Genomic DNA, 16,348 nt, shown 5'->3' on the forward strand with positions numbered 1-16,348 from the left:
CCTGGATGCACCCCACCCCCGCTCTGGTCACATTTCAGACAACCGCCATGACCACCACGGACAACCTTCCTGCGCATGTGGCTGATGTTGCCTATACTTCAACAGGTTCAACAGGCTCAACCCCGTCCCTGCTTCTGCTCATGCTTTTTTTCTTCTACCTGCACTACCTTTTCCTTTAAACATCAGACTACATTTTCTATCAGGGACTAGCTCAAATGCCATTGTCTCCAAGAGACGTTCTTCAATCCCTCTTGCCTGAGGTGGGTCCCTATCCTCTGTCCTCCCATGTAACTCTGCACTTCGGCCAAGCAATGGTCCCATCCTGTTCATGGTCTCCTTGTTGGGTCAGACTTTCTTGCCACCCTTCGCGGTGAGCGTCTTGCAAACGAGGCCCGTGCCATGTCTCCTGCTGACACAGTACCTGCTTCCCAAGATGATGCCATTGGTTTTTATAAAATTAAGCGAAACCAAACATTTAGAAGCCCAGAGTTTCTGTACCTGTTACCATCTGGCATTTTCAGGAAGATTCGGAGCAAAAACTCAACGGTTTCACTGTGGGCAGAAGTGACCGCCACGTAGGTCCCAGGGCTCAGACTGTAGCGCTTAGTGAGGCTGCCCCTGTTTTTGGAACTTATGCCCTCCATAGCATTTCTGAATTTAGAAAAGAAGGTGGGTGGCAACTTCTGGTAGTGCTGGAACTGGAGGAAAACATGAAGATTGTTAGAAAGCCCCATGGGTTGTATGGACCCAGACCCCAAAAGAGACCCACCACCTTCCAGACCTCTCTCCATTCACCAAAACTGCATTACAGGCCCTGAAAAGGGAGACACTGCTTACCTGGGTTTTTGGAATGCCACAAAATTCAGACTAGTATTTAATATAGATGTTAACACCACAATGAATGCAGAAAAAATATGGTACATGGTTTTATCTCATTAAATCTCACAGAATTCTGGGTTTGGGGTTTCTCTCTCTGCTTATAAAGACTTCCATGGAATCCAAGGAAATTGTCCCAAAACTGAATTACTTCGGGAACCCCTGACATCCCTTCTCTCCAGAACCTTCTATAGGACCCTTTGGACTATGTAGCTCTGCAGAGCTGGACTCCTCCTTTCTCTCCATTTCGTCTTCCCAGCAGAGCCCTGGAATTCCTTCTCGTTGGAGAATAATAGGCTCTGATCATTTTCCTTTTCTTTCAATATTTTCTTAGAGACAAAACAATAAATATAATGCAGTTCCCATTACCAGATGTCACATACATATTACATAATAAAAACCCCTTACTAAATAAATTTTCCCCAATACAATCGAGCGCGGGGATTCCATTTAGAGAGGTTACGCAGCGTGAAATGATTATTTGTGAGCTCTGCCTTGGGGAGCAACAGGGAGAAAGGGGGAGTTTCTTTTCAGGGGGTGGGATCAGGGCTGGTCTACAAGATGAGACAGGAGACCCGTCACTGTCCCACGTAGGCAGCAAGGGCTGGGTGCAGCCTCCAAGGTGATTTTGCTGATGCCAACAGTGGCCCCAGCAGGTTTGGAGTCTGAGTTGTGTGAGCCCTTCTGGCAAAAGCAATGATGGGAATGATTCTTCTCCAGAAAGCCGGCACTGTCCTGTGGCTCTGGGTATGTGTGTGTGTAAGCACATGCATGTGCACGTGGGGAGGCACTATGTACAGAAGAGTGTGGGTCTCCTACAATCCAGACTTACCCTGCTTCCCTGCTCTCCTGCCCTCCTCTCTCCATTGGACATCTGCAGCCTTGTCCAGGCTCCCTATCCTCCAGAGCAGGCTTGCTCAGTGTCAGGCAAAAGTGTGAGTATGTGGCACGACGGGAGGCTCTTGGTCTAGCGCACAGAGACCCAGCATCCAATTACTGCAGGCCTATTTGCACACCGACTTGACCCTGTAGTTCTAGGGATGGGGCTTGTGCCTTTTCCTGGGTCAAATTCCCATTCCTTCCTCTAGCTCTGGAGATTTGTTCCTTGAACCCGGGCGCCTCTTCTCGAAGCCCTTCCAGAAGTTCTATTCCCATGACCCGGGTGCTGGAAGTAAAGATCAGATCCTGAATCCAGCTCTGTGGCAGGGCCACCAGTGTCAGTGGCTGCCTTGCTACCCAGTTTCTTCCTGGGCTTCTGAATTCCTGCTTCGAGAACTCCTGTCCTGGCCTCTGTCTACCTGTTGGGGCACCCCTGGAAAGGCCTAAAGGAGCTTCCTTGGACCAGAAGCATGCTATGGGTACCACCTGTTGGCTGCAGCTACATCCTTGGTCCCCAGGCACACACACTTCACCTGGCAGCCATAGCCCCACCGAGCCCGCATCCATTTAACTGGTGTGTGTGCCTGGAGCTACATCTGTCCTTCATCCTTACTCCTAAATCACCCTGTACCAATGTGGAGAATACCAACTCAGGAGAGGTCGCAATTTGGTTGTAAGAGAAGCTAGCTATGGCCTGCAGGTACGCTTGCAGAGGACTCACCCTGTTTGTGGTGGATTCGGGGGCTCACCAGGAATAGGAGGTTCACGTCCCCCCAAGATACCATTAGTTCTGTTTCTTAGAGAGGAAGGAACTGCTTACATCGGTCTTATCTATCAGAGGCCAAATTCTCGAGGATGGTTTTTTGGTTGCAGCCCCTCTTAGATTTTAAACCAAAGAACAGCTTGAGAGGTCCAACTTTTCGACCAGGACAGCAAAAATATGTCCCTCATGGTTGATCTGTTTGGAGACTCTAAGTCTGTATCGGTTACAGACAGACCAAGACTAAATTTGCAGCCACGGAATAGCAAGAAATGTGCTGAAGATACGGACGTCGGAAGGGGCGTGGAGGTTTACCAACACACAAGAACACAGGCGCGAGAAGGCGCTGAGTCATACCTGGGGGTCGACCTGCAGGCAAGAAAAAGAAAGGCAGGTTCAGGAGCCTAAACCCAAACACAAAGGTAAGCAGATTCCAGCTTTCCGGCTCTGGGCCCTGCATTCCTTCTTCCTACAGTCAGCCTGTTCCCTGCACACCCCATGGAATGGGAGTATTACTCATTCCCCGTGCAGAGATGCGAAGAGAACACCTAACCTGTTGTAGGCGGTAGGGAGCTCAAGGGGGAAGGAAACAGAGGGGGAGAGTCTCCCTTTGTCGGCTCAGTCACGTGCGGCTACTCTTTACAGCAACAGTGATAAAATCAAGGGAAGAGTGAGATGTCGATAGGGTGGGGGTAAGACAGACGCGAGATCAGATGTCAGTTTCCCAGCATCAGGAGCTCCAAGGCGAGGAAACTTCTTTCATTCCACCACGCCCCTGTAAAACATGGCGGGAATTTGTTCTAGGCCTCCCGGAGTTTGTAGGGAACGTGCGTGTGCGTCTGAGTAGGGAAATACCTACATTCTGTCTTTCCTTGTGGCAGAAGGAAATACTGAGATGCAGGCCCATTTTTAAGCCACCTTGCCACGTGTAAGGTGCTTCCCTGTAACACTGAAAGCAGACCCTGGGACCCCGTTTTATGGATGTGGAAACATTCCCAGCAGTGTAACGAGTGGAGGTGGGAAGAAAGCAAGCTGCTTGGCTTCCTTGGTGACTAAGACCCACGGCCCAACGCTGTCATCCACTGTTGGTGTGGGTTTTGGTTCTCTTCTCCTACTGATCCTACCCCCCAGCCCCCCAACAACCATGTGCACAAACTGCTTTATTTGCCCGGGCAGAATTTTCTGGAGATGAAGAGTGAGCCGGAAGGGAGGGGAAAAGTTCTAGCCTTGGAGGGGGGAGGTTTGGGGTAAAGATGAATTGGCTTGTCCACCCTTGTCTTTTTTCCCCACCTATTGGTACACTACCCATGTTTGTTATGATGAAAGAATGGTGCTCCCATAGGAGTTGGTAGTCACGGGACCACGCCAGGACCAGAGCGCTGTACATAGTGGTCATACAAGCAGTATGTACCCACAAACACCAGCGGAGCCCTGCAGACTTCTGAGAGCCTGGTGGCTGACATGCACAGAGCGTGTTTCTCAGCTCAACTGTGAAAGAAACCCAAGTGTCTCTTGAGTTGCTATAGTCTGGACAGTTCTTTTGTGTTTAACTCAATCAGGATCCTGAAAGCTCCACTGGGACCTCCAGGGAGCCCAAGGAGACCACAGATCTGAGTGCCTTTTTAGCAAAGAGCACAGCTGAGAAATGCATCTCAGGCTGAAGAGTAGACAAATGGGCTTGGCAGCATTTAAAAATAGGTAGGATTACAATTGTGCCAGGTTCCTGAACTCTAAAGATTTCAGGAAAATCAGTTAACACAAGCCTGTTGTGATGCCCAGCTCTGGGGCACCAGACTCATAGATGGCAATGGGACCAGCATCCCTAGTTGTGCACTGAGGCAGCCCTCTTTCCCTCTCTGGGCTTCTGTCTCTCATCAGAAGAGGGCAGTGGCCCTCATCAGGAGAGAGCAGAGGACTACCCTCTCCTGCTACTCTCTCATCATGAGAGAACTATTCCGTTTTGGCTGGGTAGACCAGATGGCTCAATTCCTCTCCTTCCCCTTTCTTTTGTTCTTCTCAGAAGAGACTCTGAGAATGAGAGTCCTCTCAGAATGCACCTGAATCACTTGGGATTCTTGGCTGGAAGCAAAGGAAACCAACCAGGATGGGATGAGCAAAAGTCATTTATGAGAAGTCTAGAGAATGCAGCTGGGAAAGCGGGTGGGAAGCAGGGTGGACAGCTATACCCAGGATCTCCCTGCATGGATGCTGCTGGGCCCCAAGATTTGGTATGGATAATCCTTTGGCTGGTCCCACCTCAAGAGTCCAAACCCAGAATGACCAAGATTCTGGGGATGGGGGAGGTGGGCATGAGAGGAATACCTAATTGGACAAGCCTGGCTCGCATATCTACCCCTTTGCATTCAGGGTCTGGGGAGAGAAAATATTTGGCCTCTTTGGTTGCTGTGGTGGGAAATGAGGCCCTGCCTTCCATCAGGTGGAAGAGTGTTCAGGTGCCTGGTGGTGAGGACAATGACAACCACCCACTGCTGCATCTTTCAGTATTCTTTGGTGGCCTTAGCAGGTTTTAGACACCCAAGTACTGTGCCAAACCCCAACCATTTCTTTCCCATTCATTTCACGAAACTGGGAAGTAGAAGCATGGTTAGAAGAGAACCCAAAGAGCTCTACTCCTTCGAGAGCTGGAATCATTGTTTTCCTTCAAGCTGTGAGCATCATGAGAATAGCAAGCATCTGAGCCCCACTGAGAGGCCGGAACCTGGGACCAGGAGTTCCGGTATCAAGTACTTTCCCATCACCTCCTCACTGTATCTTGGGCGGGTCGCTTACTCTCTCTCAGCTTTGACTTCCACATCTATAAAAATGTTTTTTGAAGCAATGAATGTGAACACACATCAAACTCTGGAACATGGTATCACTGTGAAACCTTCTCACTGGTGTGAACTACAGCCAGGACTCAAGACTGCTCCAGCGTGAGCAGAGCACCCAGGAGCCCTGCCCAGCACACATGGGCTGACCTGGGGTTCTGATTGTTGCCTTCAGCTCAGTGAACAGAAATGGAGATTATTCCCAGAGATGCTAAATTCAGAGCCCCAGCCACAGAGGTGATGGCTATGTTTGACTGAAGGCTTGGGGGCAGCTGGTGCCCAATCCCCAGCTCTGCCATTAATTGAGACCTTGTCCCTCTACTTGCTAAGCCTCAGTTCCTTCAGTCCCATCATAAAGACAGGGAACCCCAGCATCTGATGGTTGTGGGACCTTAGTTACCTTAGTCCAGAGAGGGTGCGGACTATATGATTTAAGAACCATTCACTTTATCTTTGGGATGCATTAAATTAAATGGTAAAGGAAGTGGGAGCAGAGGTATCAGATTTTCTTTTGCAACACTTTTAAGTAATATTTTATAAATCAAACTCCCTGATGAGCTCCTTGCAGGGATGTGTGTGAAGACTTGTGGGTGGAAGGATGGTCCGCCAGGAACTGTGAAGCTTGTTGGGAGTGGCATGGGGGGAGGGGAGGCCAGGCAGGGAGGAAAACCTGACCTTGGATGAATGGCCAAGCAAATGCTTGCAAGCCAACCACCAAGCAATGCCTGGATTTTGGTTTAAATACAAGAGAAAAACATGCCTTCTGGTTTTATAGCCAGGATTCATTTTTTTAGCTTAAACTCCTCCCAAAATGACTGTCAAACTTTCCTGCACATAAACAGCACCCAGGGAACTTGTTACAAGGTGGATTTTCAGACTCTGTTCAGATTCAGAAGGTTTGGGATGGTCCCAGGAATCTGCATTGTTACAACAGCTGGTCTTGGACCGGACTACTTTTTGGCTGACAAGCATCTGAGCGTGCAGCATACCAGAAAATGCTAAGTGACAGCGGAAGGAGGCGTGTCCCACTGTAAGCCTGGTCAAGACTGATTTCCTGTTAGGCCCATGTTTTCCTGTAATTTTATAGTTGAACCAGGTGAACCCTAGGGCCCTTTGGGTTTGATCTCTAAGATAGTTCAGTGAAATCCCCCACACTAGTCAGCTGCTCTCTCTGCCCAAGGAATGCACAACTGTCTAAAAAGGTAAGCCCTGGTGCAGGCCGCCTTACCTTGAACACACTGAGGCTTAGTGGAAATTTGTCTTTTGCCTTTAAATTTTGCTGGATGATGTTGATGGACATGATGGCATTGTGGCTTTCCATGCCCTCTGGCACAGAAAAGATGGACTGCGTGTCCCTCGAAAGTCCTTCTGCATGAGAAAGAGCTGTCACTGGGGCTCAGTTTGGCTTCTTTAAGACTCCTAGACCAGGGCCATTACTAGACCAGGGCCATTACTAGACCAGGGCCATGCTGGTTCAGAAAATCTGAACCAAATCATCAGGAAATCCGAATTTGGAGCCCTAAGGCTTTGGGTCCCAGTCCCCACAGTTACCAGTTGTTGCACAAGCTTCTTCATTTTGTGAGCCTCTGTCTCTCCTCTTAACAGCAAGGAGGGGAAGTATGTTCCCCACTTGGTAAAAATATTTCCTAACTGTAAAGTTGAGGGCTATTTTTGTCATAAGTGGAATGTTAGAATTCTCAGGTATGTATGAGCTTGTGCATTGGTGATAACCATCAGATTCCCGAAATGCTAATCCCCAAGCACCAATGAAGACAGAAACAAACAGGCAGAGGGATGGCCACTCATGGTACTCTACTACCCAGGTGTGCTCATCAGAGCCAGAGTAAGAGACAGAAGTAAGGTGACTTATTAAGGTAGATTCAAATACATGGAGGAATGAAGACAAGTCAAGATAGAGAGGAATGAATGCATATCAGGAGCGTCACAGGTTGGAAAGCTCTGAGAGGGGAATGGGGAAGCACAGAGGCTCCTCCTTGTGAGGGTTGAACAAGATGATGCATTCAAGGGTACCTAGCAGTGCCCAGTGGGTATTTGCTTGCTGGCTCCCTTCCCTCTTTTCCATGCAAAGAATATCTAAGAATAGCCCCAGTGTATCATTCGTAGTTCATTGATATGTGCTATATCCAGGGAAGGGAACTTTGGCCCCACAGTCAGTTGAAGATCTGGAAGGTCAGTCAGTTGCCCAAGTGTGACTGGGAAGTTCCTTAGAGTCCACCCATGGCCTCCTGGTGCCAAGGTTCTCTGACCAACAGGGTGAAGATCCTGGAGTTGAAAAGAGGGACACCTGGGGGTCATTCAAGCAAGCGATTCTTAACAGGCAGGTGCCAAGAAGAGGGAATGGTCATGTCTAGGTGCAAACACATGCATACTCTCTCTCTCTCTCTCACACACACACGCACACATACACACAAACTTGTTTGCATAGCTTCCCCTCTCAAGGATGTGTAAGAATACTCAGGTTCACGTTCACGGGGAGCTAGTTCATTCATCTGTGTGGCAAATGGGGAGCAGGAGGTGTCGGGAGAACATGTGACCCTCTCAAGGTCACACTCAACAAAATTCATCTCAGGGGAACCCAAGTCCAGGCTCTGAGGTGCCCACCTCTGGGATCTCAGGGTGCGGCAGCAGGATACACCCACCAACATGGAGCAGGAACATTCTCTTATGTCTGGATGGTGCTTTATGGGGTAAAGTGATGGTTTAACCCAAGCCCTGACTTTTGGCTAGTGTTCTTTCCATAGCTCCCCAGTCCTAGGTAATTACTGAAGAGCAGTGAGCCTGTCCTCCTCCTGGAAGGCTGGTGTAGGTGAGTAGGATGAGGGCATGACAGGGAAGCGGAGGCCCACGTGAGATTCTCCCACTCAGCCCACCAGCAACTGTTTGCCTTGGATAACAGCTACTGAGCTACTGTCCCTTTAGACTGGAGGATTTCTCTCAAATTCAGGCTGATGGTCTAGAATCAAAGGCCACTGAGACTTGAAGCCAAGGCAAGGCTAGGGCTGACTGCTTCCATCTGTCAGAAGAATTGCCAACACCATAACTACCTGTGGTATTTCCTGGAGTTGCACTGTTCTTGAACATCACCTGGGACCATCTTTCATGAAGCACGTTTCCTTGGTTTAGACTGACTGGAAATTGGTTGCATATATGTAGGCAGGAGAAGTTGTCTCGGAAATCTTGACATGACATCCTGTTATAAGCAGATTATAAACATCATTTTACTGGTTTTGTTTCTAGGGTGGGGGGTGCCCTTCTCTCCAGTCCACCTTTGTCTGTCAGTTCCAGTATTTGTGGACTCACCCCTGTCCCACCCAAAGACCAGAGCCTCAGCCTGCCTCACTCACTGTCAAGGATACTTCTCCCTCCTATGGTCGGGAGGACAACACTGAATAAAATTTCGGGTTCTGCAAGTCCCTCTCATGTCTGTGAAGGATGGCTGCTGTCTCTCTCTGCTCTGCATCCCATGTAGTGCCAGGAAGACTACTGTTTCCTCTGACCCTCCACCAAATTCATTGTTGAGATCCTTATCAGAATACAATGGTCTCAACACCTAAAATCCCACCTTGTATTGGTACCCAGCGCTCAATCCGTTATCCGCAACTGACAAATTGTTGGGCACTACACCTGAAACTAGTGATGTGCTTTATTGGCTAATTGAATTTAAATTTTGAAAAATGGCAAAAAAATAGGAAAAATAATAAAATCCCCCCTTCTACGGTGATCAAAGTAGAGATATTGGCAATATTTTTCCTTTCTAATTTATATTTGTCTCTCTGCTTCTTGATTCTGTAGACCCAGTCTCCTTTTCACACATGCTAAATCCATTTGAATATGTTACTAAATAAACCAATGTAACCTCTCAGGGAAATGTCCTTATTATCCTTTAAGATATGAGCACATGGCTGAGAATGTGTTTTTTTTTTAAAAATCTGGTCCTCCATAGCTGCTGGGGGAGGACACAGATGTCTCACCCAGAGCTCTAGAGTCAGGGCTGGGAGGTTAAGACCGAATTGCTCTTTTGGAAGACTGTGGAGCTCCAGGGGGAACATTGTGGGTCCTAACACACAGATGTAATAATCAGGCATCCTGGTTTCCGGGAAACTATTGCTTTCAAAGCTTGGGGGCCAATATTCCCTTTACCATTCACATTTCCTGGAAGTTCCAATATTTCAGAAATGAAATCCCTTTCACACAGAGAGAAAGCACACAAATAATTTCCCATCCAGTGCTTGTGTGTCTTGGTGGAAAAAAAGAAATAGTCTCCTTCTACGTAGGTCTCTGCAAAGCTAATCCCTACTCCCACCAAGGTTTAGGAAAAGGGATAGGGATTGAGGGAGTGGGCAATAGGGAAAGCTTTAAAATGTAGTCTTAAAAGAAAAATACCAAAACTCGCCATCTTCCTTATTCTCATGCAGCTGTCTTCTTTGTTGGTCCGGGATTTTCTGCCATTCCAGAGACCTGAGTGTGGAGACACAGACACAGGGTTGAGAGCTCCTGAAGGACTGCATCTCTGCAAAACGTGCCCCAGCAGGAGGCTTGTCCTCCACGAGTTCTTGGGGTGCAGGGGGAGGGTGTCATTCTACTTAGTGACAGAATCTGTCATTGTCTATATGCTGGTGGCTTCCAAATGGTCTCCAGCCAGATTCTCTTTCCTGAGCGTTAGGTGGATACATGCTATGGGCCAAGCCACGTCTCCACCAGAGCCCGTACTGACCTGGAAACCAGCCTATCCCAAACTGCCCTCTGCCTTCTCCCAGTGCCAGAGTGGGACTGCGAGAAGCCACTCCTCCCTTCAACCTGCCGCAGGCAAGCAACCGCCAAGCCATGGTGATTTACAATTCCACCTTAGAAATCCCTCTCGAAGCCATCCGCTTACATCCATCCCTCCCGCTACGAACCCTCATCCCCTTTTTGGACTTCCCACTAGTCTCCCACCGTGCAGTCCTGCCCATTTCCCTATCTGCTCTCCACATGGCCATCCAAATGATCTTTCTAGAACAGAAATCAGATTCTGACATCTCCCCGCTTAAAACACATCAGGAGTTCCCTTGTCCTCTCAGGATGAAGTTCAAGCTCCCAAAACAGAACCTTGGCCTCTGCCTCCCTCTCCAGCTTTCCCCGAGGAGCTCCCCACTTCCCCACACACACCCCACACTGAAATTCCGCACTCAGAACAGATCTTCATCTCTTTGGAAATACCTGTCCTGGTCTGCCCTGGCCTTCGCAGTGAGGCTCCCTCTGCCTGGGATGTTCTTCCTCCTTTCAGCCCTGTAACCTGAGGATGTCACTCATCTTTCCTCCTAACAGCCATCTCTGTTGGAAACCCTGCTTGTCCCCCCATGGGACACCCAAACCACCTTGAGAGTCCTTGCCCTTCCTCTGAATGCACATGGCAGCCATACCACTCCTGCCTCAGCACTTGGTACCCCGTGTTTCTGGTGCTTCTTTATTTCTCGCCATCCCTCCCCGGACTCTGAGCTCCATGAGCTCAGCGATGCACTCTCACCATTACGTCATCACAGGAGTGAACCCACTGCCTTGACACTCAGGCATGCAATAGTTCTCAGCGTGCTTAATGAAGAAAGTTGCCCAGTTCACTAGGGTAATGTATTCCAGAAGCTAGTCCTAGGGTGTGGGGTAGAGGAGGAGACCCTCACAGGCAGAAGCGAGCAGCTGTCCCTTCTTCAACCTGCTCCCCATAACAGAGACAGGCTCATAAGCAACAGCCCCCAGAGGCACAATGTGTCACCGATCTCTCTCTAGAAGTGGCTTGTGTCTTTCTTGGAGGACCTGGGTCAGCTCTGTGGCGGGAGAGCAAGGAAGGGACCACCACCCACGCTTTGGGCCGTAGGCTGAGCCAGTCAGATGTGTTATTGTAAAATGGCAATTTTATAATTAAGTGATAATTACATTTTCTGCAGTGTGTAAGGGAAAATAAATGTAGTGTAAATCAATATGCCATTGATTCATGCAAGTTTGCCTTTAAGTGTGTGCGTCTGAAATTTCAATTATGGCTGAGATTAGACCAGCCGGCTCTCTCCATCCCTCTCCATTCCTTGGAAAGCAGGGAGACGGTGATCATCTGATCACCTGTCACTTTCTAATGGCTCTGCTTCTGGGGGGACCTGGTGAACCCAAGCACAGCCAGGTATGTGACCCTCAGAGCTAGCACGGCCTGGCCCGCTTCCCCATTCCCTGCTCTGCATGGGTCTCACCCTCTTGAAGGGCCTTCAGAAATCCCGTGCCCATGGGGTAGAAACCCAACTTCCCAAGCTGCCATTGGGCTCTCTGGTCCCAGCTCCCAGCACTTCTCTCCTGGGTTCCTCTGCTGGCCCTGAACACACCGTAAGCCTTCCTGGCTCAGCGCAGTGGTCTGTACATCCCCGTCCTGGTGATACTTTTCTTTTTCCTGCTTGAACTCAAGTTCGATTCTACCTGTGAAGCTTGCCCTGAACATGTCAGCCCATGGGAAACTCTTCCCTAATGCCTGGTGCCCTGCTGCCTTCACCAGTCATGAGACATTTAACACAGGAGGCGAGGCTGAATCTGTGGCCTCATCTCCCGCCCCAGGCAAACGTGTCATTGACATTCGCTCTTCCAGTCTCCAACCCCAGCAACCAGCCCTGAGTCAGGGATTCTGTTAATCACATCGCCCCCTGGGCCATACTGGCAGCTTGGGGTGGTGACTGAGAAAGAGAACCGGCAAAGGCCAGAAGTTGCTAAGATTCGCTTTGGAAGAGGCAAAGGAAGGAAGGAGGCATAGAGGCAAGATAAAAGGAGAAGGGGGAACAGTGAGTGAAAATGCAACACTGTTCATGGTTCATGGTGTTGTAATTTCATTCCCCTTCTGGGGAGGGGTTCAGCTGCTCTGTTCTCCAGGGGGCATCTGAGGTCCCACCAGGTTCATTCTATGAATTCATGTTGCTTGCCCCCCCTCTTCTGCCCGCTCCCCCTTTCTACCCCCAGCTTTAATGTATGTTCATGTTCCATTTGACGAGTGTCCACGTTGAGCAGGCACACGCCAGCTGTTGGGGCTCAAAGACGATCAGAGTGGACCCTGCCATAGCCTGACTTGTGGCATCAGGTCAGCTTCTGGGCAGCCTGAAAGTAGGGCAGGGATGCTGGCCAACTCTGCATTTGTCTTCCAGAACTTGCTTCTCCCTGTATTGACCTTCACTGCTGTTGGGTGTCGCTCACCTCTCTGAATGCTCGGCATTTCTTTTCAAGTCTTATTCTCTTTCCACCATTGCCTCTACCTGCCCTGCTGGCTGCCTGAGGAGCAGGTAACCTGTCCCCAGCTGGCCCTCTAGGGATAGCCATCTCATCCTTAGCAAAGGATGGGGACCAGGGATCAGTCTTCTTGGCAGCTGGGAAATGTTAGCCTGGCTCCAGGGAACCACTGATCACACAGCTGTGTCCCCACTGGCCAGCTGAGGCAGAGCGCAGCCATGTGGCACATGGCCAAGGGGCCTCTGACACTCACTCAGCTCCATTCACTCCTCCTACACGAGCAAGGTGTGAGTCCAGACACGGGTTATACATCAGAGTCCAGATCAGTAAGGAGGACGGACAATCCAGGCGGCCAGAACTTTGCCTCAGTTCCCCAACTCCCCCGAGAATGAAGTCTTTTCCTGATGGTGTCATCAGGATAAAAATCCCATGGGATCCCTTATGGGATGAGTCTCCTACTCTCCATCTCTCTCTGCCATATAGGACTTAACATATGACCTACTCCTTCCCCAACGCTTTAAAAAAACAAGTAATTCTGGGTAAGCAGGTTCACAGTGGTTAAACTGTAACCTTCTGGGGGCTAGACACCCGGTCTCGTCATCTGTACATATCCCACAACACCCATAACACAGTATACTTAGTGCAGGGAGCCCACAGTAGGGATCTAATAGATGCCTGGTGAATGGCATCATGGGAATGGGAGGTGGACTGACAGCCACACATAGGTATGAAATGGACAGTGAGATCTGCAGCAGGTGAGACAGAGACCGCCCTCCGGGGGCAGGGGCTCTCGGCACACCAGGCCCTTGGGAAGGCTGGAGAGAGGTTTTCGGAAGCCATACTCATCACTCCAGCGTCCTCTCCATTCAGTGTGGCCCCAGGGGTTCCACAGGCGGATAAGATCTTCCCAGCTCCTCCAGGTCTGAATCTGCAAAGAACAGAAAAAGAAACTGTCAATGTTCTCCAGCAAAAGTCAGCAGAAAGAGGGGATATGAATGCAGCTGCTTTTTACCTCCAAGGACTAATTTAAGTTCTGACCTCATTTGGCTGCAGCCAGAAAAAAAATTGAAAGGAAAAAAAAAAAAAATCAATGTCTCTGTGCTGCCTGCACGGAGTTGGAATGAGGGAGGAGAAAACGGCCCCTCCTTCTGCTCAGCACCTCGAAGGGCAGACACAGCTTCATCATTCCGGACAAGACCTCCTGGAACGTGGGTGGGCTGAGATGTAATAGCAGATGCATAGCACAGGACGTTGCTGCAGGCTGCAGAGGGGAGACCTTGATGGGTCCCCAACCTCCTGCAGGCTTTGTTTCCCGCCCCCCACCACCAGCATCTCTGTTCCACAGATGCAGCTGCTCTCCTGCCCACGGCGCACTGGGAGCTGTGCTGGGGTCTCCTATTGCGTGGTCCTGAGCAAGGATATGGAGGAGGCTGATTCAAGACAGCCGAGGTTAGCCTTCCCACACCTGCACCGTGGCACTACCCCAGGCTCCCTGTCACCCTGCCACTATTGGCAGGCAGGCATCTTGATGACCTGAACTTTCCTTCCTTCTCCAGGCACCATCAGCACCAGTCCCCCGATATGGAGGCTGGCTCCTTCAGACCAGGAGGCCAAAGTCCAGGACCGTTGATAAGTTACAACAAAATGAACTCAATCCTTTGAACCCACATTCCCAGATCCAGGAGCCCTCAGCCTGGTGAGAGGAATTAAAGCATGGTTGTGTATTATAGCTGGATGCTGACGGGTGCTGAGGTCATCTGTGGAGGCCAAGTCCTTGCAGGGGCCAGGGAAGGGGCCTACTTGCTCCGTGGTTCCAGGCCAGAGGCAGCAGAGACAGCCCCGAGGGCAGTCTCACCACATGGAGGAGTACCCCGCATATGGAGGTGGGGCTCGGAGCCCAGCGTCGCCGGAGCACCTTCTGTCCTTCAAACTGCCAGTGGATGTTTATAGAACCCTTGACTTGCACAGGAGGAAACTGAGCACCAGAGAGGTTAAGCAACCTTCCCAAGGCCACAGTGTAAGTGGCAGAAGAACAGTTCTCATCCCATGCCAGGCTCTGAAATTGGAGATGGGAGAAGATAAGGTTACAGCTGCTCCAGGGCCCAGACCACTCTCGGGTGTGGCCACAACCCTGACCTCTGCATCTGACCCCTGGGCCACCAGGCCAAGGCCCGTGTCATCACCAGTAGGGCAATACCATGTAGGAACAACGCAATCAGACGGGCCCAGAGAACTTGGCTTGGGTAAGGCTCTCTTCCATCCACTTCCATCTGGCTGGCCCTATAGGGAAGGTGTTTTGGCTTTTAAAGCTGCATGGGATTGGGCGGGGGTCCTGGCACAGACCCGGGGTTCCCTACCCCCAGGCACTCCAGGTCTCACACCCAGTAGATTTATTAACGGAGCAGGGATGTGAGAAATGGTTGCCCGGTGGCCCAAAAAGCTTAATGAGCCACCCTTAGTGCCCACCAAAGTCGGGGCTAAGATGGGCATAGGGGAGAAGAACAGCCAGCAAGTGAAGGAGCTGAAAGCAGGGCTCAATGAGGCATGCAGATAAACCCTCACCCCCTCGCCCAGGGAAGTCACCGCCCGCGCTAGGTGCGTAATAAAATATGCCAATTTCATTCATCTTCCTGTCTGTGTCCTGCCCAGAGGAGGATAAGCAGATTAAGAAACACACTGCATTTATGGGCTGGTTTCATCTTAGCACTTGAGGTCAGTTGTGACCTCCTCGTTTGGGAGGAGAAATCTTCAACCAAGTCGAGTTCCTGGGCCTTGGCAGAGAGGTTCAGGGGTCACACTCAAGGCCAAGGTCATGACAACCTTTGAGAACTCACTCTTGCTTCACCTCTCCTGGCCACTCACTGTACCCCTGGCCGTGGCCACGCTCTCAGAAAGGGTCCCCCCAGGGAAGAGTTGATGCAGGTTATCTAGTTCAGGATGATTATTTCCTCCGATGTATTCCCTTAAACGCTAGTCCCGCAGTTGTGAATGATTAGTCCTAGGAGAAGTGGTTTCAGGGCTCATGGTAGATTAAAACCAAGGGCTGTCTCATTATATAAAGGACCTTTCCCAGGAAGGGCGGACACATCACACCGGTGCCACGGCTCCTTTGTTCCGGCACAGATCACACATCGATCACAGCTCTTTCCCCAAATCTGGAAGCAGTGCCAGAGTCTCGTCGACACAGTCATCCGAGCAGCGTTGTCAATGGATCGAGGCTGACACACAAGGAAACCAATCTGTCATCCCTAGCCTGGTCTTTGCACATCTGGGACGGGAGTCGTGGGAAGCGGCGTGTCCCTGTGGGGCCTGGTGCAATGATGGCACTGGCTGCGCCCATGGAGAATTCTGAGACGGGCTTGGGAGCATTTGGAGGAGGAGAATCTGGGGCCACTGTGACTGGGGTCCTCCCTGCTTAATCAGGGTGACCTCTTCCTTGCTCACGGGCAATGTGTTCTGAGCGCCTCCCATCCATTCTGTGATGGACGCAGAGGTTCAGTGACGTCATCTTCACAGGCCACAGAGGGACACGTTTACCCACTCACGCAAGCACACTCCTCCATAATCCCATGAGCATTTATTAGGTGCCTACTGTCTCCCAGGTACTGCGCAGAGGAAAGCATTTTGTGATGCATTTCCTTAAGGACAAAAACAGGAGACAGAAGATATGTCTCTATTTTGTGGAAAACTCACCAAGACACAAAACGACAGAGCAAGTGTCCTGGGGTCACTAAACGGGAGACAGACTGATACA

The 16,348-nt window shown here is 50.3% G+C and overlaps 1 protein-coding gene across 3 annotated transcripts in view; it reads right to left on the bottom strand.

Annotated features, from left to right (window-relative positions):
• Positions 1–16,348, bottom strand: part of CAPN13 (calpain 13) — an 80,566-nt gene that overhangs the window by 21,824 nt on the left and 42,394 nt on the right. For all 3 annotated transcript variants that reach the window (XM_082745260.1, XM_082745262.1, XM_082745261.1), the window contains 6 exons: positions 13,437–13,522; positions 9,748–9,822; positions 8,409–8,554; positions 6,572–6,711; positions 2,873–2,884; positions 499–698 (listed from right to left, as the gene is read on the bottom strand). In XM_082745260.1, coding sequence (XP_082601386.1) covers positions 499–698; positions 2,873–2,884; positions 6,572–6,711; positions 8,409–8,554; positions 9,748–9,822; positions 13,437–13,522 — 659 coding nt within the window. The remainder of the gene's footprint in view (positions 1–498; positions 699–2,872; positions 2,885–6,571; positions 6,712–8,408; positions 8,555–9,747; positions 9,823–13,436; positions 13,523–16,348) is intronic.

Source organism: Mustela nivalis (assembly GCF_964662115.1).
Source record: "Mustela nivalis genome assembly, chromosome: 8".
NCBI lineage: Eukaryota > Metazoa > Chordata > Mammalia > Carnivora > Mustelidae > Mustela > Mustela nivalis.